We start from the raw sequence: 24953 nt of genomic DNA on the forward strand, positions 1-24953 counted from the left end.
ATTTAAATGTACCAGTTAACAGATGTTATTATGTAATCAAGTTCACAAGAAATCCAGACATATCTCCAGAAATAACTTCGAGAAAATTTATTCACAACAAAACTTAAGTATTGCATAAGAATACAAGAAACAGAACGGAGAAAAATACAGCAGCGTTCGTTTATATAAACATGTAGAAATACTTTGAGAACAGTTATAGCAAGCTCTCTGGCTATCTTTCTAGTGCAATATCTCGACAAAAACACAAACACGCTCAGGCACAAGAGATCAACTCACAATTTGCCCAAAAAACAAAACAATTATAGCCAAAAAGGAAATAATTTTAGTACTACTCCAAGGCAACCAAGAAGATTAGTCCTTTCTTTATTCGAACAATTATAGTGTTATTGTTTAATATTGAGTGCAAAAGTGAATTACAGGCCATGGATATTATATGTAAATGATTGTTAAACGTACCTGATCGAAGCAGTCCTCAAAAATCTTACATAAAGTGGATTAGTCTGAATCTACAGCGTCCATCTATTGCTGAAGAATATTGTTAACGGATAAGAGTTTGAGGGGTTTCTGTATTACTTCATGATCAAAGAGAGTACATAAGGCATTGACCTTTTATAAGCTTGGTTCATTTGATAAAGAGAAAAAAAAGAAACATGACACTATAAATAAAAGTACAAATACATAGCAGATTTTACCTGAGAAGTAAAAGGTGCCAGATTTATTATGGCACACGTCACATATGCAACACATCATGGCCTTTAACTTAGTAGAATACTGAGAAATGAATGAAACCAAACCTAACTTTTGGACACTTGTTAAACGTCAGATAATTAAGTGCTTAAGTTAAGTGCAGTATTTCAAGGGGACTTAAGACAGCCGGGCCATACAAAATTATTTTTCTTGCTGGTAACTTTCTAAGTGCTCGTAATTATAAATTGTGCCAGTTAATTTCACCTGATTTAAAGGGTTAAACTCAAAATAAGGAAGATATTCATCAGCCAGTCGTTTGGTCTCTCCATGTATGCTTTGCACACTAAAGCGGAAGCATTATATCAAAGAGTTAACATACACGCAAAATTAATTTTCAGCGATAGCAATTACAGAATAGAAAAATAAATATCATTCCACCAAGTTCTGCCTTCATTGGAGAGCAAATTAAGGGAAAAATAATATATATATATATATATATATATATATATATATATATTTGTTTTAAACACATGGAATAGATGTTAGATACAAAATTCACGATGCAAGTACTCCACGTTGGATTACATTGGAACCGTAACGTCTTGTCATTGGATCATGACTTCGTAGTCTTTGGGTGTGACACCTTTTTCCCTGCTCTGATTGGCCAAGCTCAGACTCTTTCACGTGACTTCGGTTCTCACTCCCTGTTCTTAGCCGGGTTCTAAGCGGAGGCTCTTCCACCTCACTTCCTTCCTGTCCATCTTTACCCCCCGCTGTTTTCTCACTTCTTTTGGGAATTCTGAAACTGCCCCAGTTTTTCAGATGCCGACTAGATGTTCCATTTGGCACAAGTTTTCCTTGATGCTGGCTTGCGTTTGTCTTTCTTGGCGATCCATTGTCATTTGAATCGTTTTCCTCTGCCTCATTTTTCCCCGAATCCTCCAGGAGCTTGCACCGCCGCAGCTTATCTTTCACAGACACAGTCTGTTCCCATAGCTTGTTTCTCCGCCTCCTGTCCTCTAGGGGGCGCTCAGTCTCATCATTATCATTTCTCTGGGACTCGATGGCCGTGCTCCCCCTCAGCCTGCCATCCGAACGTTTCACTGTAGCTGTCTCATTTCTCAAAATCATACAACCTCCAGAGGTCGAATCAACGACCTCTTCAGAATTGTCCGTGATCAAGCCCTCCAGTCTGGTCATCTTTGCATGCTTGCTTGTTTCTATATTAACTGAGGGATGTTTTGAGTTTCTGTAATGGTTGCTTCCCTTCTCGTAAGTCTGAACCACGGAGCCCAGTACACTATTCTGCCCACGGTGACCTTTCAGAGGTTGCGGGGATGCTGGAGGTGCTGCCCGGAAATAAAACATAGCCTCCTCCAAACGTCTTGTAGAAGATATGCCTGATGTTGTGACCAAAAATGGAGGAATAAACAAAAGAAGGAATAAACATCAACCTTTTTTTTCTTCTCCAGTGCAGAAATGTAATATAAGCTATAATGCTCACCGGCGACCCGTCCCTGCTCCAGCAGTCGGATGTGATGGTGAAAGATCTGCTCCTGTACTCGACAAACGGTTCGTTTTATCCTCTCCCGACGACTGACCATGTACGTCAAATTGCGTACCTGAAAACACACATATTTAGGTGAGGTACAGTAAGAAGACAGACAATTATTATTATTATATTAAGCTAGCTTCATCATAGATAGGTTTAAAAAAGCATTACAGTATTCATTGCTACCTACCCGCTCTAGATCTTGTCTTAAATGGGTAAAAAGGCGGAGTCGACGCAAAAGAACTTCCTGTTCCCGTCGGGCAAGGCTGTCTTCTTCTTCTTTCTTTGGCATTATGAGTGGCTGGTTAAAGTTGACCTTTCTTTTCAACTTCCAGTATTGGAACAAAAAGTCCACCATTTCCAGGGGTAACTGAAGGTGTTCGGCAACCTCATCGGCAGCGACGAAGCGATAAAACTCATCTTCGAGTTGCTGGACTCGAAGCTTTCGCTCGCTGACTCTCGTCTCTTCTTGGTTTTGCGCGCCTCCGGGTTCGGAAGAGACATTGACCCCCCTGTTTCTCCCACTCTGCATCTTCAATGGTCTAACTTCATCATCTTCACTCCAGTCCATGCCTGAGTGCTTGGGACAAAAGGATTTGAACTTGACTTCGTCCGCCTCGGTGAGGATTGTGTTCATCTTCAAACCATAATGTAGTCCACAGGTTACGTGAAAAGCCACGCGGCAACTTTTGGCAGAACACTGGTTTAATAAAAGCGATAGCGATATTAGCAAAGATAAATAAAACAATATTTTGACTTTAAAAATTTGGTTTATTAATATAGTAGAGGTGATGTACCTGTATACAAGCTCCGGTTTTCTCTTTACACAGACAGCATATTAATGCCCATCTGTTGCTGGGTATATGAGACACATTAGTGATAGGCTCCATCTTCTCAGGGTTACCAATGCTTACCTAGATACAGAGAGATAAAGAAAGAGACACCAATCATAACAAAGACCAGTCTGCGCTCGTTTAATTATTTTTCTAAAGAGAAAATGACCTGTGCCCTTACTTCTGGTATCCAGAGAGCACAGCTAACGTGCACCCACTTAGTCCCGCTGCGGGTGGGTTTCATAGCTCCGCCTTTCTTCGGGCACAGATGGCATTTGGGAAAGATGCCCAGCGCACAAGTACGGCAAAGCCAGCTGCCCTCCGGAACCTTCAGTATACCGTAACACGCCTGTGGGGAGGTACGAGCATCTTATTGTCATGCGGTACATACATGCATCAATTTATAAACGTGTCAATATCATGTGCGCATACCTGGTGCACGCATATGTTGCACTTGTCACAAAACACCATCTCGTTTCCGTCCTCGCCGTCGGGTGATTGACAGACGTCACAGACCACATCTTCATCGTATTCGATTCCGAGTCCCTCTTCGGTCTCCATGGCGTGACTCATGTTGTCATAGCAACGCCTTTCGAACTCCTCCATGACCCGCTCCATAGTCAGCTCATCCAGGGATTGCATACCTACAACCAAATTGATTTCAAAATTTAATTTTGGTTTTTGGAGTGCATCACGGGTACATTTTAGGTCGAATTTAGCTCACCCATCTTACTGAACTCCTCATTAGCGATCTCCAGCCAAGCGACATCTTCTTCATTCAGGTCATATCGGCACATGCCATCAGCTAGCGTTTGAATACCCACATACCCCAGCATGCTTGACTCAGAAGAGCGAATCAGCTTCTTCGGTTTGATGAACAGGGCGGCAGGGCATTTCTCAGCTAATGCACTAAGGGAATAATAAATGTAATAAATGGAAGTCATTGAATGAATGTCCGAAGTCTTAAAAACTGTTAAAAGGAGGAGAAAATCTTCATACCGCACTTTAGGTTGCGGAATGGATTCAGGGCTGACAGGGACTTGAACTCCTTTCTCCCATTCCTGTCGCCAGGGATCGGCCAGCTCATAATAATCTTCCGGATTCAGTTGGTATGAGTCATGAAGCTTCATAGCAGTTATTAGGTCTGTCCTGAACACCTGGAAGAGGGGGAGATATAAGGGGCACAGGTTTCGGAAAATGTGCTTGGTGGGGCTCCTCAAAAGCTATTTCTAAGGTGGATAGGTTGTATTTTTTAATCTTTAAACGGGTGGCGGTTGTGTTTATGACATTAGAGTGAAACTTACCTCTGACGGTCTCTTTCCATTCTGTTTCCTGTGCTTGGAGTTGGAGTGTTGAGACCAGGATGTGTTACCTAAATGAAACAGAAACACACTTGTTAATGCAGTCATCAATTAAATCAGATTATTAACTTACTATACAGTACAACATTTTCACCTAGTTTGCACTTAAAAAATAAGGGCTGTATTCTTTTTTTTTTTAAGGTGAATGTTTCTTTACCAAAAACACTGAATAGGGTTCTCTTAGTAGACTGATAGAAGAGAAGGCAGTGTCTACTCACTTCCATTGTCTGAATCCTCACTGGTGCTCGGGACACGGCTTCGCTTCATCATCAGCTGCCGTGGCCTTCAAGTGATCCAGAAATCTGCAGAGGGGTTATTAAACATTAGAGGTACATTCCTAAAAACTGATCCTGTACTGTTCACTGCTGAGTGTGCTTTCCATTTAACCAGCCAGAACTTGTCAGACTAAAGTCAGCACAACAGACCAGATAGATATAGGCTAGTTATTTGGCTCGATGGAGATTAACCTTCTATAGCATGCACTATTTGTTTTTTTTATATATAGGTGAATCAGGCATTCAAGGTACGTCTTTATAGGGGTCTTTGATCATGTGACCACACGTAAACTAGTTTGATACAATTTTATTTAAACAAATTGTTAAGATATGCAAATCATTTTTCATCCATCATACATTTAATGTCATACAAGCAGTTTTAAAAACCAAGTTCAGATATATATATATTTTTTTTTTTCGAAAGACAACCTTCCCAAATTTTATAATAAATCAAGTTGTCAAGAAGAACTAAATTATCATTAAAATTAATTAAAAAAAGTGTAATAAGTCTAAAAAGTCCTATTAGAAAAGCAATCTTTAAACTACATATGGTATATATGCTTTTTATATATATATATATATATATATATATATATATATATTTTTTTTTTCGTCCACTTTCTTAAGCAAGACTTTCAAAACAACAGACTGTCAATGTTCAGTGACGTCATTACAACAGACATTTAGTGAGAAATAAACGTAATTTTTACATTTCAACGGAACGTGCCACTTTTGTTTTGTTTAAAGAATGGGCACGGACCCTCAGCAGATGTTAATATATTTGGCACAGATCAAATATTTCACCAATTAACACGCATTTCAGTAACAACAACACGTTTCTTTCTACATAAACAGCAGTACAAACTCCCATGCAACGGCAGACCACGCCCCTTAACGTAAAATGGCTGTCCATTTCAATGCCGGTTCAAAATTGACAACAAAAATATTAACACGTACACTTCTATTTACCACAATCAATTTACAATGCTTGTCAAACAATCACGTTATTATACTGTTCGTGAATGTGATGTTGTTTAATTTTAAGAACGACCTTAATTATAAAGACTATGCTTTGGGCATAGTCGTTCGATCCGAAAAAATTTTCACGAATATATATAACCGTAACTGTAAATCACTTAAAGCATTGAACACGCGTGATTATATAATATTATGCAATATCGCTATTTTTTTTTTACATCTGGCAAAACTAAATTCGCACCAGCCCAGTCCGTGACACGCGGGACAGAATCACCTATAAATCCAACCCACCCCACAAAATGTTAACATAATTCAATCATTTAAGTGAGTTATGCAAAATGTGGACACTCGTAAAATGCTATGTACTTGTTCAACGTCAAAACTTTTCGATTAAATAACATACGCCGTCAGGCCAGGACGCGCGCGCCGAATTTGCGATATGACGCTGGAACACACAAACGTGCACGCGCTGCTTACACAAGTAACCAGGGCCCACAGTTTAAGCGATTCAAAGTAACTAACGTTACCAAACATAAAACAAACCATACCAAGGGTTTATAACAATTCAAAAAGAGGCCAAATAGATGTAAACATTTATTCGGGGCAGCATCTGAACCTGCTGAACTATATCGTTTGGCGCCATTTTAATGACGTGCTACTGCACCGGATCATCTGCATGAAGAGCTCGCGGAAATCCTGGATAACACTGCACGCACACATGTACGAAAATAAACCCATCTCTGCTTTTAACTACATATATAGCATAAGACAGAAAGAAGATGCAATGTACCTACATAAAATGGCCTTGATGATCCCGCGCTGGCGTTTCTTAAGCAGTAATGCTTGCTCAGAGTTTGAGTAGTCGCTTGTCCTCCACCCCACACACACAAATACATGCAGGTTACGTATGCGCTGTTTTCCTCATCCTCCACCATCAGGCTGAGGGCGCACACAAATTTTGATGAAGACGAGCCTATAGCATCGATTGTTTTCGTTTTCATACCGAGATATATATAAATAGTTAAAACCGTTTAAATGTTAATTTTTTTAGGTAAAATTATAATTGTGGCAACATATTGAAGTATTTTAAAATACAAAAAGCAGCCACTAAGTGTCCAAAATAAGTCTGAAGATTTTTTTGCCACAACATAATTCCTATAGTTTCATCAGAAAGAGAGAGGAAAACAATATATGAGACATTCGAATAATTTACATTTTGTAATGATATTCATATCTTCCCATAATTCATTGGAGTATTAAAAACAGGCTGTTTTCTCACTAATTAATTTCATTATTTCACTATGGATGACAATATAAAAATATACCAGGCATAGCAAAAAACACAAACCATTATTTATGTACTGTATATAATTTTTATTAAGTTATTTACTTGCTCTTTTAAGCATGCATAATACACTTAGATATAGCACTGAGCTAGAAAAAGGAGCTGGAAAATACAATCACTGCACAACAACAAAAAAATACATTGTTTATCGTTTCCTTTGATTCGAAGATTATTCTTCTAGGACAAATATAAATGTGTAGCCCAAGGCCAGGGTTGTGCATGATTTCACTAAAAGGTACATTGCACACATACAAGCCACAAACAAATCTTTATGCCTTTCCAGTAAAGGGTTGGGCAAACTAATTGTGTTAGAAATATTTCACATCACACGTGAAATGTAAGCTAGACAAAAAAAAGATCAAGTCAGGAAATAACATGGAGACTTTTCTGAATGTAAGCGTTAAAAATAAGTTTACGTGTTACGTATTAATAATAAAGTTCGTGGTAGTTCATAAAATCACCACTAGGTGTCACACGTAACCATGTCTCAGTACAGGCTTGTTCGACTTCATGCGGGGTTGCAAGAACTGACAAACGGTTGACATCAAACTATCGCGAGAGCGATTCGAAAATAGGCTTCTCCATGTGATTTCGAATTGCTCTCGCGGTACCTTCTCTTCAAACCTGTCGGTTTGTCTGGCATCGCAAGAAGGGTTATGACTAGAAGGGACACAGCTATGGCCGAAATCTCGCCGAAGGAGGGCTGTTTACATCCTAATCCTTCGCCCATAAATCTAACATCTCGCGAGATTTGGCCGTAGCTGTATCCTTTCTAGCCAGAACCTTCATATTCTGGACTGAAGTGAGAAAGGAGCTTAATTTTTAAACGTCTCTGGACAAATATTAAAAAAGTCCTTAACACGCTCCCTTTAAAGCCACTTGTGTAGGTCAATAGAGTTTGGTTAAAAAATAACTACAACAAAAAAGGGCTTGTAACACCTGAAATTGTTAACCTAAGGTTGTCTGTTTTATATGATTAATAGATTACACTGGGTTAATAATTATTCTTGACTAGTGAGGTTTAATCATTTTAGGCCATGTTTACATTAGAGCATTTGCGTTTTAAAACGGCATTTTAAAATGAAAACGATCCTCGTTTATACTGGCATTTTAAAAAGAATCTTCATCCACACTATACACCACCATAAACCCATGAAACATGACCAATCATGTAACTGGGCATGCGCATAAAAGTGTAAAATAACTTATTACTCTAATAATAGCTTACCTTTGCGCGTTTACGCAGCCTAGGGGTGTGCGATATTGACAAAAAGTCATACCTGGGTCCTTTGCTGGCAACTATAACAGACGCTATTTTTGAACCTATAAAAATGTGTTTGGGAAAGTCTTATACTGTTCTATCTCCCCCCTACAACATATTAATATGATTAATAGGTTAATTTTGATTTTATAACTAAACATAAAGGTCTTTATGATTTAAAAAGAAAGCATTCAAGTGAACAGTACTAAACAGTAGCGAACTTGAAGCAAAAATAAATTTTAGCAAATGCAAACTTCAATCAAACATAGTAAGAGGTGAAGTATTGCTTATTTAGCCTTCCAGAAATCCTTATTGCATTAATTTTTAAAAGTGTGCGAGGTCCGTGCACGTCCTCCGCTAGCAACACAGAATAGCTAAAAGCGCAAGTGCCTAAACTAGCATTATATATTAATGACGTTGAGTTTATTGTTTTTATTAATTTATATTCCCAAAACTTATCAACAAAACATCGATTAAAATTAAGAGACAAATTATCTGAAACGAAATTCATTTTAAAGTAGCAAACAAAACTTAAATTAAACTCAAAAATAATGTCTGACCCATACAATTCTCCCTTCATATTGGCCTTTACAACGCCTATATGGCGTTTAAAATGACAGTCTATCTTTCGTAAGCTAACTAAATTTAAACAAAACATAAACACATTAAACCCAACAATACTCAAACATTAACATAAAACAGACATTATCTATAAGGATACATGTTAAAACAATCCGATATAGCGTTTATAATAGGTTGGTAGATGTTTACTATTTTTGGCAAAACCTCCGTTGCAAACCAACATTTACATGAATAAAATAATTTTTACTTTGAAAATGATGCGTTGTCACAGGTTAACATCAGCTGTTCGTTTACATAAGACTCCGTCTACGTTCATTTACACTCAGAGCAACGTCTGAGTTCTCAAACTAAAACAGGGTCTTCAGCATTTTTGAACGAATCCGTTTATGAGGGTCGAAAACGGTGATGTAGTGTAGATGAAAGGCGTAAACGTAGCAAAATAACGCGTTTTAAAGGATAAACGCATTAATGTAAACATAGCCTTAAACTGTACATTTGCTAACCCTGGGTTAATGTTCTTGTTGCATATATATGAGATCAATAACATGGATTGGATAAAACAATCTCATTTGCACATAACAAGGCAGAAGGCACAAAACTAGATGAAACAACAAATAACCATGATGTGTCTAATTGTAATAGTTGTGTGGATAAGGCAGAAGGGGTCGGTTTCGATTACAAAATGGGATTTGGCGTTTATTTGAGGGCCAAAATAGCATCATATAATTTTCCGGTCCGACAAACCTGCACGTCTCTGAATCCAGCTTCATTGAGCAGATGTTTGTAATAAGAGGGTGGGTGTTCTTTCCCTTCTGTCTGGACGAGCATGTTTAAAGAAAGCATCTGAGTCAAAGTTGTACCTCGACCGTTCTCAAACATCAGCACCTCTGCAATCAGAACACCTCCACCTAAAATAAGAGCATCAGAGATGAAATCCCTCACGTTTCGCCACCAAACACTTCAGCTAAACATAACAAAAAATGATCTTCAAAAACCTACAAGTGATGTCACGGACACTACATGCATGTTTTATACAGTCTATGATCTCACCTGTGTTACATGCTGTATGAATTTTTTTTAAAAGCTTGAGATTTTTATCATCTTTCCAGTCGTGAAGGATACGGGCCAGAATGTACAAATCTGCAGAAGGGATTTCTCCATCAAAAAAGTCCCCTACACACAAAACCATACAGAGTAATGGTTTAATGTCATATACAGCCAGGGGGGGGGATTTTCAATTTAATTAAATTTATTTATAAAGCACTTTCATAATTGGTAATTGTTTCAAAGCAGCTTTACATTAATAGAAGCAGGGGAAAACACAGACAAATCGACAGACAACATTAGTAGCAAAATAAACCGGCTATGAATAGACTTTACAAGCGAGCTTATTAATAATGTAACGTATAGAAGAGGGTGCTAAGTTAAGCTAATGTCGGCTGACTCCAGCATTTTTATCAGTAAGGAGATTTCTAAGTGAGCTATTGACACAAAATTTCCACCAGACGTAGCCATCAGGCCAAATATTGAATTCATACAATCAGAACATTTAAGTGCCATTTTGCACCTTGTTCTCTTCATGTGTTTAATACTAGTTTCCTGTGTCATTTCACTTTATTTATTATGACTCAACTTGTATACTTAAATGTGCTGATTTCTTTGTATGAAATCAATATTTGGCTTGATGGCTACATCTGGTGGAAATTTTGTGTCAATAGCCCCCTTACTGACAAAAATGCTGATGTGTCAAATACTTATTTTCCCCACCAAATGAAGAGGGCAGCATCTAGACTGACTGACTCCTATTCTTACACATTGAGAAATTACTAAACCGCAACTATTAATAACATTCAAAAGTGTCTTTACCCACCCTCCTGAAAACGAATGGTGTCACCTTCCTGGACAAAATGTCGCTGAGCAGACTGGATCACATCTGGAAGATCCAGAACCGTGACGGTGGATGATGGATATTCTTTCGCCAGCTCCCGCGCTAATACCCCAGAACAGCCTGCAAAGAGTCTCTAGCATGATTAATAAAAACTACATGGAGGATGTTATTTGAATAATTTATTGTTGCCAAGAAATAATTTTCACGGCTATACAGTGTCGACCTCACTGTAACTATACATTACTCACCCCCTAAGTCTATGATAGACTTAAAACGGGAGAGATCAAATGCTGTTGCTATGTCATGGCGGTCAATGACCCATGTAGAGTTCATCAGACCCATAAACTTCAGCATCTCATCTTCTGACCTGAAACAAACACGCACACCTGTGTCAACATACGGATTATTTCCAGCTGGATTCACAGAAAACATGGAACAAACAAACCTAGATACTCGCATCCAAGCCATCTGTTAATCTACACGGCAAACATCAACAGAGATTATGCGATACATTATGAAGCCAAACAGTGATGCATTAATTAAAGCCACCTTTCCACTGTACATGACAAATGACAGCCAAAAATTCGGAAGGAGAGTCGGAAAGGTGCTACGTGGGGTGCCAACCCTCTTTGGGTGCGTCATTTTCAAGTCAATTTAAGCTTTAGATGCATTAAAAAACAATAGTATTAGTAAAAAATTGTACGACACCCCATGTGACATGCAGACCGAAAGTGATGTATTTTATTGTGTTCCAATCAAAACACTGTGTGCAAAATGAAAATTATTAATCCTTTTTTGTTTAATTTCATCAGTACCACATGTATAAAGATTGATTACTGATAAGTAAATTATTAAGCATAAATACATTCGTAGATTGATGGCTCTTGCGCTGGAATAAGCTTCTCTCCCATGTTGACACAGTTTTACGATTAAACAGAAATTTCAGTATGACTGCCATTAGGGGGCGAACTCCGACAGTCGCATCTGAATACAAAGTACAATGGGAAGGCGTTTTAGCCTATTTATTATATTTATTTATTTATTTGTTTGGCCCGCATCATATTTACATTTTTAAAATCTGTCCCTCGAAGAAGAGTAGTTGAAGACCCCTGACCTATAGTTTCTCAGCCTCAGCGGCAATTCACTTAAGACTGCATTAAGTGCTTTCAGTCCAATGACAAAATCATTCCCCCAAAATCTATCCCTTTAAATCACCTGATTGGACAAACCTGTATATGGCAGAGAAGATTTCTTCAGATGGGAGGCCGAAGGTTTTCTCGTTCTGGTTTTTGCCTTCCCTGTGAGGTTTATAGACAGAAGGTAATGACTAGGGGGCTTTTATTTACTCATTAAACACAGATTAACACTTCACTTTCTATTCTAAAAACACTGTTGGATCTTACTTTAATTGATCAAAATCCTGGTGTATCAACGAAAACTACAACACAATCAGAATTTCTAATTAAAAGATCAAATTACAGACATTTAAAGTGTCGCTTAAAAAACCAAACAGGTAACAGACTATAAAATAAAGACTAATTTCTAACAATACCTGTTAATATTAAAACTGAAAAGTGATAGCGACCTACCGAACAGCATCTCCTAGATTGTTCCAGAGTGGATAGATGGTCTGAGATTGGTAGACGATTGAAGTGTGTAAAGATTTTGGACTGGACTTAGCCAAGTACAGATTAGCAACATCTGTATTGTTGTAAAAGGCTATGAGAAAACAAAGTGCAATTGATTAGTGTAGAGTCCTGTAAAGACTTTTCAGGTAATTGTTTGTAAACACATTATAAATGTATTGCTGAAACACGTTGCAAAGACTGTGAACTATGTAGTACTGAAATCTAGAGTTTCACCGTTAAACAGTTTTTCCACATTTCTGTATTCAGGATTGATTGGGGCGGAGCTAAAATGGTGCCTTGATGATGCACTGGAGCCACCCAGCATGGCCCCGCCCCTAAAACAATTCCAGGCATCCATTCAGGTTGCAGACCTGTGACTGCAGCTACCCTGCAAGTGGGGGTGGTTTCAGCGTCGACAGCGGACACACCCCCACCTTTTATGAGTAGACAATCCTGCCTGTTTTTTAAAGATTTTGATAACTTATTTTATTTACTTTACTTTTTTAAATCATTCAAATTTGTCTGGGTGATTAATAACACATTTTTCTGTGGTGTGGAAAAAAAATAATATTTGGCTTTACACAGACTTTAATGAACACACACAATACATTTCCACCGAGACTGATCAAGACCCTGAAAGCTTAGTTCTCAGTCCGCCACAGTTCTCAAGTCTCCACACAGATCCAGGATGGAGGTGAGAAAATAGAAGGTGTCTAGTTTAAGGAAAATGGATTTTGTTGAATTGGGATGGCCTAATTTGGAATTTAACCATGCTGGAATACAAGACACCTCACCTGTTCCCTGTACATCTTCCACATTCAAAATCTCAATGGCGACCAGCAGATCCAGTAAACGTTTGAGTCCATCTTCACTGGTGCCAAGCTTCTGTGCCATCTCACCTGCAGTCAGGGGCTTTTCAGACTCTAACAGAAGTTCAAACACGCCTAACTCGCATGCTGAAAATATCCCCTGAATGAGGTCAAAGAATTGAAGAAAATCCACAAAAACATAACTTTTAATCTTCTTTCTTTTAAAGGCTGATAAATGTTCCATCTTATCTATTTAAAGGGCACCTATTATGCAAAATCCACTTTTACAAGGTGTTTGGACATAAATGTGTGTTGGCAGTTTGTGAACACAACCACCCAACGATGAAAAAATCCACCCATTCTCTTATCAATGTATGGTCATATTGATAAAGCCCCGCCCCCTTACAGCCCTGCATTACCATAGTTTCCACCCTCAGCGAGGTGTACTCTTGATACTATTGTCTCAGACTGTATTAATCAGATATATTTCAACTCAAAAAGTACTCACTGTCTGTTTGTAAGGAAGTGAAAAGCTGTAGCTCATTTCCATTTAAAGGTACAGACATTTAAACAGCGCTTTTTTGCTCCCATCCAAACAGGGGCATTTTGGATATGCTGTAATAAATGATCTGTGGTGTATTTTGAGCTGAAACTTCACAGACACATTCTGGGCACACCTGAAACTAGAGATGCACCGATACCACTTTTTTGGAATACGAGTACGAGTACAAGTACTTGCATTTCAGTACTTGCCAATACCGATACCGAGTACTTAATAAAAAACATGATTTAAATTTACAGGTAACAGCTTTAGTCATATAATTTAACAAAAAAACAAGGGACTAGTTTTCCAGTTTGTTGTAAACTCTGCCTCTTTGGACATCAAAAGAGGCATTAACCCCTTACACGCCGCTCAAACACAGACATTTCTCAGACCGTGGTATCAATTCCAGGTATCGGGGGACTTTTAACGAGTACGAGTACTTTAGAAAATGTCAGTATCGGTATCGGTGCATCCCTACCTAAAACCTTTTATAACATCTTGTAAAAAGACCATAATAGGTGCCCTTTAAAGCTGTCCCTTGATACAATGTAAACTTTCATGTTGATTTTAAATTGATCTGCATGAAAGACATTGGTTGTTTACCCTTTAATGTTTATAAAGCAACCACCAACAATTTAAATAGTTTTGATGTACAATGCAATATATAGACAGCAGTGTTGGGAAAAGTTACTTTTTAAAGTAATGCATTACAATATTAAGTTACTCCCAAAAAGTAACTAATTGTGTTACTTAGTTACTTTTAAGTTACTTTCGCATTACTTTTTCTTACTTGGCTGAGGCTTGATCTCTTTCAGGCCTTGCAGGTGTTGTTTATGACTGAGAAGGTACATAATGGTACCAAACGTAAACATAGCTGTACCTTATTAAAAGGCTACCATCTTATACATGCAAGCCTAAAACGCAAACCTTGGAGATCCTGTATCCGTTTAAATATTCCAAGAGTTTGAAAGGATAATCCAGTTCACTCTGGGATAAATGTTCAGCCATGATGACTAAAATCCCTCCTGTTGAAATGAATTCAAGCACATCATCAGTTTCCTGCTCAGGATTATAATGTAAATCTACTTTCATACCCTAACATACGGCTGCACAATAAAAAAAAAACAATTACGGGGTAAAACAATTACATAATCACCAAAAGCCTCAATTACAGCTGTCCATTTGTGCTCATTTCTGGCTCCAAATACAGTGGTAAATCAGAGACTTTTTAAAAATTGATAAGTTGACGCAATTATTTTGTATTTTTTACTAACAACAAAACTCCCATAATTATTTGTCATTTACATTATATTATTTAGTTTTGGATGTAGAACTGACCATGCAACTGCTTCACAGAAAGTTATAAAACATTAAAAACTTCAGTATAAAGGTGAATAATCTGCAATTAGGATTTTTGTCATAATCATGCATCCCTACCCTAACGGTCCACTTTATGTCATTCGGTCATTTTACACTTGGTCAATCTAAAATATTAAGGATCTTAGATTGAATTTAGCTGATATTACTGATATTATCAACTTCAGTATTGTATGCATTATGTTGGGAGAAACAAAGCTTTGTACTTCACTTCTCTTTCCTTTGACATTTATGCATTTGACAGACGCTTTTATCCAAAGTAACGTACAGTGTACACATTATATCAGTATGTGGGTCATTTCTATGACATGCATATTTTTGTGTCAGTGGGCATTATGTAGCTACTATAAAAATACTTGATGCATTTATGATACATTACATATTTAGTTTAAATACATTTTCAGTATTTTTAATAATGAATTCTAATTTTTGTTTTGGTATGTTTGTAAAATGGCAGGCGGGGAAAATGTGCAACAAATTAGTTTAAAATGGTGTTTAAATTATTAAAAATTCAAAATAAAATACTTCAGCATTACATTATATTCAAAAACCTTACATATAGTCATTGGTGGATGTTAGGATAATTGAAAAACGTTTGTCTGTTTTGTTTGTATAGTAGAACCACAATCACACAGGCCTTTAAGGTAACAAGTAACTTATAAACAATAAACTTGATATCACATCATCCAGTGAATCCCAGGTGCTCTTTATGGCTAAACCATAAAACCAATCTAAAACTATAAAAAAAATGTATAAATCTTATATCACAGGCAAAAGCTTATACCAGCATCCAATTAGAAGTCTGTTAAATGTACATTTATCGCAGATGTCAGGTGGTGCAACCAAAAAGTCAAAGGGTGCAACTGGCTGCTACAAATGCCCAAGAAATAATTTTATTTAGGTTGTCTAAAATTTTTATTATATTTTTATAAATTATTGCTTATAAAATTAACGTTCTCAAATGTTAGTTTTATGTTGTTTTTTTCAAACTATTTTCAAGATTATAGGCTAATTTTAAACGCCACTACAAAATAGAATGACACAGACATTCAATTATGTTTTTGAAACCATGCACTGTCAAACTTTCATTATGCCCCTCCAAGACACATGCAATACATTTAATTTAGGTTAATAGTATTTTTAGTAGTAATTTATGTCGACACAATATGTTGCAAGCTGTACAGAACGTGTTCAAATGCACGATCAGCAGATTGTAGTAAATACAAAATAACTGTGACAAAAACAAATCCACACTACCATACACATAAACACAAACGATACTCTTGATGACGTCTAAAACGTGTTTTGATCGCGACACTTACCAAACAAAAGGATTCTGTTGCAGATTTTGATATGCAATTCTATACTAGTTAAATATGAAATCTGTATTAGATAGATACGATAGTGGTAAGAGGAATTTCCGGACGCGCGACAACTAAGGAATCACACGAGTGTCCCTCTGTCGGTGAACAATTTACACTACCAGCAGACACAAACAAGCTCAAAATGCCTCACTGGTCTTCACAAAGCGCGTTTCAGTAAAGACCACCAGACGTCGCTGCACGCTAAATGGATTGTAAAAATCATTGACGCCAGATCACTGAAATAGGTGTTCGACTACATGCAGGACTGCGCAGAATGTTGCGCGTATGACATCACAGCATCGCGAGAGCGATTCGAAAGCTCAGCAGCAGTATTGTGATGTCATACAACGAACGGTCTGCGCAGCTGTTCATAAATTCGCACACACCATTGCTGGTGATTATTCTGCAGACGTTTTAACGGTTCTGAAACAAAATGTTTCACACTAAAGTCAATAAAACAGAACATTGAGGATAACAATATTTATTTACAAATGTATTTATTTATTTCTGCAACAACATCACGTTCCCATCCTCCTTCTCCGACTGGCGCGCGCGCGCGCACACACACACACCCTTGCAAACTCCATATTTAAATACATGACATGAGAGCCAGCATTACCTCACTGTTTGCTGCACATGCTTTAATAAAATGATACACATATTTACAGAATCCACAATTTGTTTGAATTTTGCCTCATCCCCCTCCCCAGCAAAGACAAAATATTCTTCCAAACTCATTGTTCCCCTCTCCAGAAAAAATACAACACTTAAAGGTGGCGTTGAAATAAATGTACCCACAATTAAAAATAAATTTAGCAGAAAAACAAAAACAAAACAGAGGGGTAACAGAGATGGATACAAGAGAAAGAGCAATGGATCTTTTGGCCAGTACAACACAGCAGTGCGTAGAGAGTTTAATAACAGCGCAGATATGGCAGTAACACTGAAATAGCTCATAAAGTCTATGTACAAGGTCACTATACCGGCGGTGATGCCCCTCACGACTTATTCACGGGACAAAATGAATGGGGGGAAATGCCGTGGCTTTTCAAAAACCCTCCAAAGAGTAGAAAATGTGGAAAGGGCAGAGCTGAACATGTTTGTCTCTTTGAATAAACTATCGCTGATTTCTATTCTATACTTTCTTCGCCTCTCAACTATTCTGGACCATTCCGTCGTAGACTAAACGGAAATAAGGCACAATAACTACACCGTTTCAATAATCGGGGAAGAGTTCGATTGAATGAGCCGATCCGTTTAACCCGCATAAGCAATCTTCCCTTTGAATCCCAACCAGCCATTCAGATTTATACAATTTAAATAAAATATCAATAGCAAGAAATCACCCAACGGCCCCAACCCACCCTCCTCAACTTTGTCCATCCCAACCCTTTCATTTTTACAATCACATTGTGAATCTCTACACACTAGTGGTGCACACAATACAAAAATCGATAAAATAGCACACATCCACGCAAACCCCCTCCTTTGGATTGGCTGATAGCATCTGACTTTTGGTTGGATTCGTTACCATTTCTACCTGACATTTCCTTCGATTTATAATAAAAATGTTCCCATAGTAGATGAGCAGGCATGAGATTCAAATGCTGACAAAAAAGTTGCAAAAAAACAAACATGGAAGGAGAGAGCCACAATCGCATTTTAACCTCTTGTGTGCCGCACTCCCAGATTCGACCCCTCTATGATTATGTCATAAGCATATGGTCCCTAACCTCATAGGTCATCAACAGTAAAGCCTTACAAATAAACTGTAAATAAAAATGTATGTGTGTTCAGTTTCCTTCGTCGTCGTCGTTTTATTCATCTTTTCACATTTTCAGTTCACACATTGTGCAGGATTCGATAAAAGAAGTCCATTTCGCTTTCCACAGGACTGAGGGTGCAGATGCAGGATAACCAATGCTTTAGGGTTTATAACTACACAGCTGACCATTTATAGTGTAGGACTGATGCTATAAAGTGTTTTAATTCAGTATTATTGAGGTGGGACAGAAAGATGGATACAGGAGGGGTCTTGACACCAAAAACAGGCAGGAAGAGAATATGAACTGACAGGCTTTTGGTCTGTTCTGGTAGACGATGAACAACAGTCAGAAGAGCACATGGGCTTTCAGAAACAGGTGTTTGGCTCTGATGTAAAAGAGCATTAGTGAAGGTATTCAGCGCTGGTCGTACAATACTGGGAACATCGTAAGATTGATGTACAGGGGAGATTCTGAGGGGTACTTTTGCTGGGGGTTTAACAATTTCTGAACAGTGGCATTCTCAGTCTTGGGCTTCAGCTGTCGGGATGATTCAGCAGATCATTCTGGTTTTTGATGATCCTTCAAGTCTTCCTCATCTGTGTATTCTGATGGCTCATCTCCCGGCTTTAACAAACGTCCAACGTAGTCATATTTCTCTGAGGAAAAGAGAGAAAGAATCAAGATTATTTACTGTCTTCAGGCCAGTTTGTCATATTTCACGCCTGTTTTGTTTTTCTTCTTACGGGCACTAATGGATGGCAAGCTTGACATGTTCAATATTTCACAAAGACAGGCAAACAATCATGAGGCTGTGCTAGACTCAATCAATCTAGCTCAGTAGATTGTAAAGATTACTGTAGAACAGAGTAAAACAATGCAAGATACATCGTCTTTTAGCAACCTGCTTCTGGGAAACTTGCCTTACAAGTTCAAGCTAATTAAATTGAGCAATGCAGTTTATAGGCTAAACACACGTGGTGCATGCATGGGAACGCAGAAGGTGTAGATGCCTTTATCACTCATGTGATTTAAAGGAAAACAACACTGTTTTTCAATATTTTACTATGTTCTTACCTCAACTTAGATGAGTGAATACATCCCTATCTTTATTCAATGCGTGCACTTAATCTTTGTACAGTGCGTCTTGAATGTGTTAGCATTTAGCCTAGCCTCATTAATTCCTTAGGATCCAAACAGGGATGAAATTAGAAGCCACCAAACACTTCAACATTTTCCCTATTTAAAGATTGTTACATGAGTAGTTACACGAAATGCAAGTATGGTGGCACGAAATAAAACATGAAGATTTATCAAGTGGATAAAAATTGAGAACTATATTGTATGGTGGAAGAGCACTTAGTTTGCAGCACTTTGACATTGGCGCACACAGTAACATCATCACTCCTGACTCCTCCCCCTCTCGCTCAAACTTCTGTCAATATTGCTGCGCCTGAGGTCAAAGTGTTGCAAACTAAATGCTCTTCCGCCATCAAAATTGTTCTAATTTTTACCCGCTTAAAAAAATTGCCACGTCTTATTTTGTGCCACCATACTTACTCGTGTAACTAATCATGTCTTTAAAGCGTCAGGAAACCCCGCTGTTTCAGCTCCAGTCTACCTCACTATCATTTTAAAAAAAGCTAATTAAATGGGGCTGAACGCTGTGAGAAGAACCGTGATGAGTGGGCGGGGCAACTGATATAAGCTAAAATGTACTAAAATGAGCAGTATTACGGAAATAGTTAAACAAATATATTATTTAATTTAAACAAAGGTCACAGGGTTTCCCGCAGCAAATTTGTTCGTTAAGGTGGTAGGATTGGGCGAGCGGGCGGTAGTTATCCTGCAGTCAGTGACGGTCCGGACCACGTCTTTCTTATTTCGGCCGTGTGACGCGCGTCCCCGCTCGCGGTGTGAAGCGCCTACGTACGCGCTATTCTCCGAGATTCACCTCACGGCCTTTTGTGCAGCAAATTTAATTGGACGATCTAGTTAAGGCGGTAGGGTTTCCAAGCTTAGGCGGGCCACCTGAACTGAAATGTGCTGCGGGAAACCCTAGTTAAAATAATAGCGTGTTTGAAGATAATGAAAATTCCTCAGGACATGGTACCTCAGAACAGATCAAAGTCCACCTGCCTCACCTAGCTTTCCCAAGCAAATTCAGTTGATGGCGAGTCTAGTCCTGACAGCATCGCGGGGACAATCATCCAACGTATTTACAGAGTGTGCGTACTGGCGCAGTCACATTTACTTTACTACTGTATACAGAACCATATCCAGTGCGATCCTGAGCCCCAAATGCACGCGCGTACACACAAAAGCGAAACGTCTCCGCATTGGATAATAACACGCTATCTTATAAATATTAATGAGAGACTGACGGCTATGATGTACTACAGTAATTTGCCACGTCACAGCATGTGACGTTTACACGATATGGAGCTTAAACCCGGAAGACAAAAATATTACAAAAAAGCTAAAAATTAACTAGTTTTCTCCTAATGTTAAAATTAACAGATACTAACATTGTCTTCTATGATGTGCAACACAACTAAGGGGCTGTTTACACTTGGTATTAAGATGTGTTTTCATCGATCGGATCACAAGTGGACGAGAGAGACACATTACGTTTACACCTGGTATTTAAATCCATCTCTTTTGTCCACTTTCGACCGCTTTTGTTCTGAATACTGTGAGGGGGTGGTCTGTGAGACGGTGGGCGAGTCTCTCTGCTGTCATTCAAACGCGAGCGGGAGTAATTATGAGTTTATATGGACACAAACTAATTTTATGTCGGAGTCCGCTGCTTGTTTAGCAAGTATACATGCTGCACAGTGTTTTGTACGTTTATATGTTGGAGCTTTCTCTGAATTTTCAGCGCAATTGATGAAATAGGATCGCGCAACTTTCACGCTTTCAAAACGAAACTACGGAGAACACCCGCAGTAGTTTTATCTATGAAAGGCTAAAAATAGCGCAGTTCACCGTATGTTCACGCCAGAAGTAAAAAAAAGACATAAAACTTGTGTTTAATACCTCAGATTAGATAAATGGGCGGAGAGAAGGTGGTCGCTTGTGGCTGATCAAACACATTCAACCACATTTGCGTTCCGCAACTTCAAAGCGATCCGATCAAAAGTGGTTTCGACTACCTCTGAATGTGGTTGAAAGTGGTCGAAAGTGGACGCGTTCAAAACGTTATGAACAACGTTTACACCTGGCATTAACGTCGTCCACTTGTGATCCGATCGACCAAAACGCATGTTAATGCCAAGTGTAAACAGCCTCTAACTTTGTTAACATCTAAAAAAAGTATTGGTTAGTGCTTCATGACGCTGTAAATAGGGAAAACATGGAACGATCACCTTAATTTCACATTTATTTCAGTCAGCATGGTGCTGTACATTCAATACGAGTACAGGAAACACTATCTATATATTTTTAAAGCTTTTAAGCTCTCTTATCCTGCAAAACCTGGCATTCATGCACAGATCTCCCCTTGGCAGCAATACAGGTATGACATCTAGAGACAGATGAGACGATAACTACATGCCAGTCTGCCCATGAAAAACTTTCATACATTTAAAAATTTCTTTTGAATATTCAGAAAGTTCATTTACCCATGAACTGCATTTCCCATTCTCGGACACTTTCCATCTGCACAGCATTCAGGTCCGAAAGATCGTCGTACTCGTCCCGTAACGCATCTTTCTCCAGGCAGAATGTTGCCAAACCCCGAGAAGCATCTCGTCCTGCAAAGATACCGTAGGGGCCCTCTGAAAAGAGAAAGATGGTGTGATTACAAGGTTAAGCAAACACATTCACTTATAGGTATTGTGTGAAGTTCCCATTGTGCCACTGGTACCCAGACTTAAAGCACAACACCTCATATTGCTGTATTTATGATTTGCTTTCGCCCCAGTGATGTTGGGTTTTGGGGCGGGAATATTTCATTAACGCCTTTACTCATTACCACACATACGAAAAATTCATACGAATAAGTATTATCTCATTCGTACATTTTATATGACTTGCTTTCGGCCCAGTGACGTTGGGTTTAGCTAAATGGATAGTATGAATGCAGCAGCCACGTAGGCCAATCTGAGGAATGCAATAAACACACGCTTGTAACCCAAAACAGCTGTAAGGGATTCTTTAAATCCAACACTGTGTTTAATTATAAAAAGGGAATGCGAGGTGTCACAAAAACACGTTATGATACAGACTCCAACTCTATCTGTGTGCAAGATTATCTGTCGGATCAGGCAATACTTTTTTTAACCCGAAGCGTTACAGATGATCAACAAACTGATGAACTTAATGTGATAAAGAGAGAGATGAGGAAAGCATGCACGTAGACACCTGCTACATTACAAATTCAAGTTCATCTTTACAATCCTGACTTTACACTGAAGACCCCGTGAATCAAGAGGCAGTGACTGCCACGTCAAAGTCTCTAAGATCAGATAACTGGATCGAAGTCATTACTTATTGAGGCCAAAAAAAGCTTCTTTCAAGCCTTTCTTAGCTCATCATCTGACCCCATGTGCAAAAGCAGCTGAACATGTGCACACATACACACTTTATTTAGCAATTGTGTAATAATAATCATCACAGGACAAACAACAAGATGCAGCCAAACCAAACAACAAGTTGCCCTATGGTCAGAGCCTACACCAGTGGTCTCCAACATGGTGCCCGCTTCAATTTTGATATTTATTTATTACATTTTTATCTAGGTTAACATTTTAAACTAAAATAAAATCAACAAGTAAAACAAAAAGTAGCCCTCCAGATGTGGTAGCCCTTGCTCACAAAAAGGTTGGAGACCCATGGCCTACACAGTACAAACATTTACTTTTGACACGATCTCGTCATGCAACCAAATGCAAAAAATGTAAACACCGATCTGATTTTCTGTCTGGATAAACCTCTGCGAGACGCCACATGCACGTGTCTGGATGGATGGACACACTGGTCAGGGTCCGATCTGCTGTGATAGCACACCTTGAACACCTGGCAATCACCCATAAACTCCACAAATGGTCAGATAACAGAAATCAAACACAAATATAGCTTCAACAAATCGCTCTTGTTTAGAGCACAAATTAATCTTGCACAATAAATGTAATCAAAGTTCATCATTATTATTCAAGTATGTAGCCCAAAAGTGAAGAGAACCTGGTGGGATTTCATGGTTTCACTTCTGAACCGTGATTGTCTTTACAAATAGAGACGCAAGATTAAAAGTCTGTTTTTTCTGCAAATGTTTTTTTGAATACTTGTGTTTGGAGATTGTAAACCACTGTTAAAGTACACAAAAAAGGTCGGAGCCGATGGTAAGTGGACGGTGCTCCGACACATGGTGCAGACACATGGTGCTTGAGGTCCTTTGCCAATCCCATACCCCTCTCTTCACCCTATACTTTCCTGTCATCTCCTTAATTACTTACTATCTGTCCAATAAAGGCAAAAATGGCACAAAAAATCATTAAAACAAAAAAAGTACACAAAAAAGGAAGGAAGGAAAGCCATTGCCTGATGTCTTTACCAGGGCCACTGCTTAACTTAAGTTGACAAATCAATCTGTTAGGTGTACATTAATAAATGCATGAATATATATGGGACACATTTTGACATACATTGGACTGTCCTACCTGAATTCACCCTGTTTGGTCAGATTTAAAGGAAAAGATGGGTGTGTCAGCACATGGCTTTAACCGTGTTTGTCCACGTCACACATGGCTCTCATTCAAAAATTCACTAACATGACAGGCTCAAGTGTGGGAAAGCCATGCTAAGGTTACTTTTTAAACTGCTAAAAATACCGAGTGCTAGTATAACTGAAGTGTTATAAGACAGAAATGATAAAAATCTGCACACTTTACAGTACAACTAAAAACAGCTAACGTTAGGTACACTTTCCCATTTGTGCCATAAGCAAACCGAGATAAGCTCGTGAATGACCACAACAGGACTCTGTTTGCAAGTTACCGCTAATGTCTTTACCAGCATGAGTAAATGATAAGCTTCTCTTAGACTATCGTTAACTATTACTTTATTTACATGCATAAGCTGGTTGTGACACGAGTTCTTGAAACAACACATCGCACGAGCTCCGAAACGTGTCCTTACCTCGTCCATAAAACTTTTTGCCAGAGGTTACATCGAAGACCTTGGTATTGACTGCCATGAGGATGCGCGGGTTCTGCACGCCGTCGTACTCGCGCAGCTGTTGCAGGGTAAAGTCGCGCCTTCTCATCTTGGGCAGCGGCGAGGCCTCGCGGCCCCTGCCTGAGTCCGCGCCCGCCCTCCTCCACCACCGAGCGTAAATCACGTAGCACGCGGCGAGCACGAGCGCCAGAAGGGTGAGATTGAGCAGCATGCCGCTTATACCGAGACCGGCTCCCGGGTCCAACTCCTCTGTCGTCCCCTGTCCGCCGCTGGTTTCCGCCGCTGTACTTCTACCGTCCCCATCGTCCGCCATACTGCAATGATAGCGCCTTCCCACCGCGCGCGCACGCCCGCCCACCTGGCACGCAGAAGCGCGTTTGATTGGCTCCCGGGCGGCGGAACTGCGCGCTGCTGATGGGATTTGTAGTTTTCTTAGAGGAGTTACGCCTACAAGACTGCCAGGCACTTGCGGCAAGACAAAAGATTAAGATAAAGAAAAGGCGCTAACTGATAATATTTAACATAGCTA

At 38.9% G+C, this 24953-nt stretch overlaps 3 protein-coding genes across 7 annotated transcripts; all 3 read right to left on the bottom strand.

Annotated features, from left to right (window-relative positions):
- Positions 1-77: 77 nt before the first annotated feature.
- On the bottom strand, positions 78-6671 carry jade1 (jade family PHD finger 1). Of its 3 annotated transcripts, none has more exons than XM_065288233.2 (11): positions 6477-6671; positions 4652-4735; positions 4377-4444; positions 4072-4229; positions 3797-3981; positions 3505-3716; positions 3254-3421; positions 3037-3153; positions 2430-2939; positions 2192-2309; positions 78-2087 (listed from the first exon to the last, which is right to left on the bottom strand). In XM_065288233.2, the coding sequence occupies exons 2-11, from the start codon at positions 4701-4703 to the stop codon at positions 1243-1245; spliced, it is 2433 nt and encodes an 810-aa protein (XP_065144305.2). In that variant the 5' UTR covers positions 4704-4735; positions 6477-6671; the 3' UTR covers positions 78-1242. The 3 variants fall into 3 exon arrangements, with proteins under 3 accessions (XP_065144305.2, XP_065144304.2, XP_065144306.2); XM_065288232.2 differs by having other exon boundaries at positions 6481-6669; XM_065288234.2 differs by lacking the exon at positions 6477-6671 and adding an exon at positions 5419-5841.
- A 499-nt stretch (positions 6672-7170) lies between these two features.
- asmt2 (acetylserotonin O-methyltransferase 2) lies at positions 7171-16764 on the bottom strand. Of its 3 annotated transcripts, XM_065288235.2 has the most exons (9): positions 16443-16764; positions 14671-14768; positions 13185-13359; positions 12352-12481; positions 11992-12060; positions 11011-11129; positions 10745-10882; positions 9925-10047; positions 7171-9782 (listed from the first exon to the last, which is right to left on the bottom strand). In XM_065288235.2, exons 2-9 carry the CDS (start codon positions 14749-14751, stop codon positions 9571-9573), a joined length of 1047 nt encoding a protein of 348 aa, XP_065144307.1. In that variant the 5' UTR covers positions 14752-14768; positions 16443-16764; the 3' UTR covers positions 7171-9570. The 3 variants fall into 3 exon arrangements, with proteins under 3 accessions (XP_065144307.1, XP_073668449.1, XP_073668448.1); XM_073812348.1 differs by lacking the exon at positions 16443-16764 and having other exon boundaries at positions 14624-14736; XM_073812347.1 differs by lacking the exons at positions 14671-14768; positions 16443-16764 and adding an exon at positions 14534-14657.
- Positions 16765-16949: 185 nt separating this feature from the next.
- pgrmc2 (progesterone receptor membrane component 2) lies at positions 16950-24758 on the bottom strand. Its single transcript, XM_065288236.2, has 3 exons — positions 24386-24758; positions 21871-22026; positions 16950-18906 (listed from the first exon to the last, which is right to left on the bottom strand). The coding sequence occupies exons 1-3, from the start codon at positions 24735-24737 to the stop codon at positions 18809-18811; spliced, it is 606 nt and encodes a 201-aa protein (XP_065144308.1). The 5' UTR covers positions 24738-24758; the 3' UTR covers positions 16950-18808.
- Between the last annotated feature and the right edge of the window lie 195 nt (positions 24759-24953).

The sequence above is a fragment of the Paramisgurnus dabryanus genome, chromosome 17 (assembly GCF_030506205.2).
Source record: "Paramisgurnus dabryanus chromosome 17, PD_genome_1.1, whole genome shotgun sequence".
NCBI lineage: Eukaryota > Metazoa > Chordata > Actinopteri > Cypriniformes > Cobitidae > Paramisgurnus > Paramisgurnus dabryanus.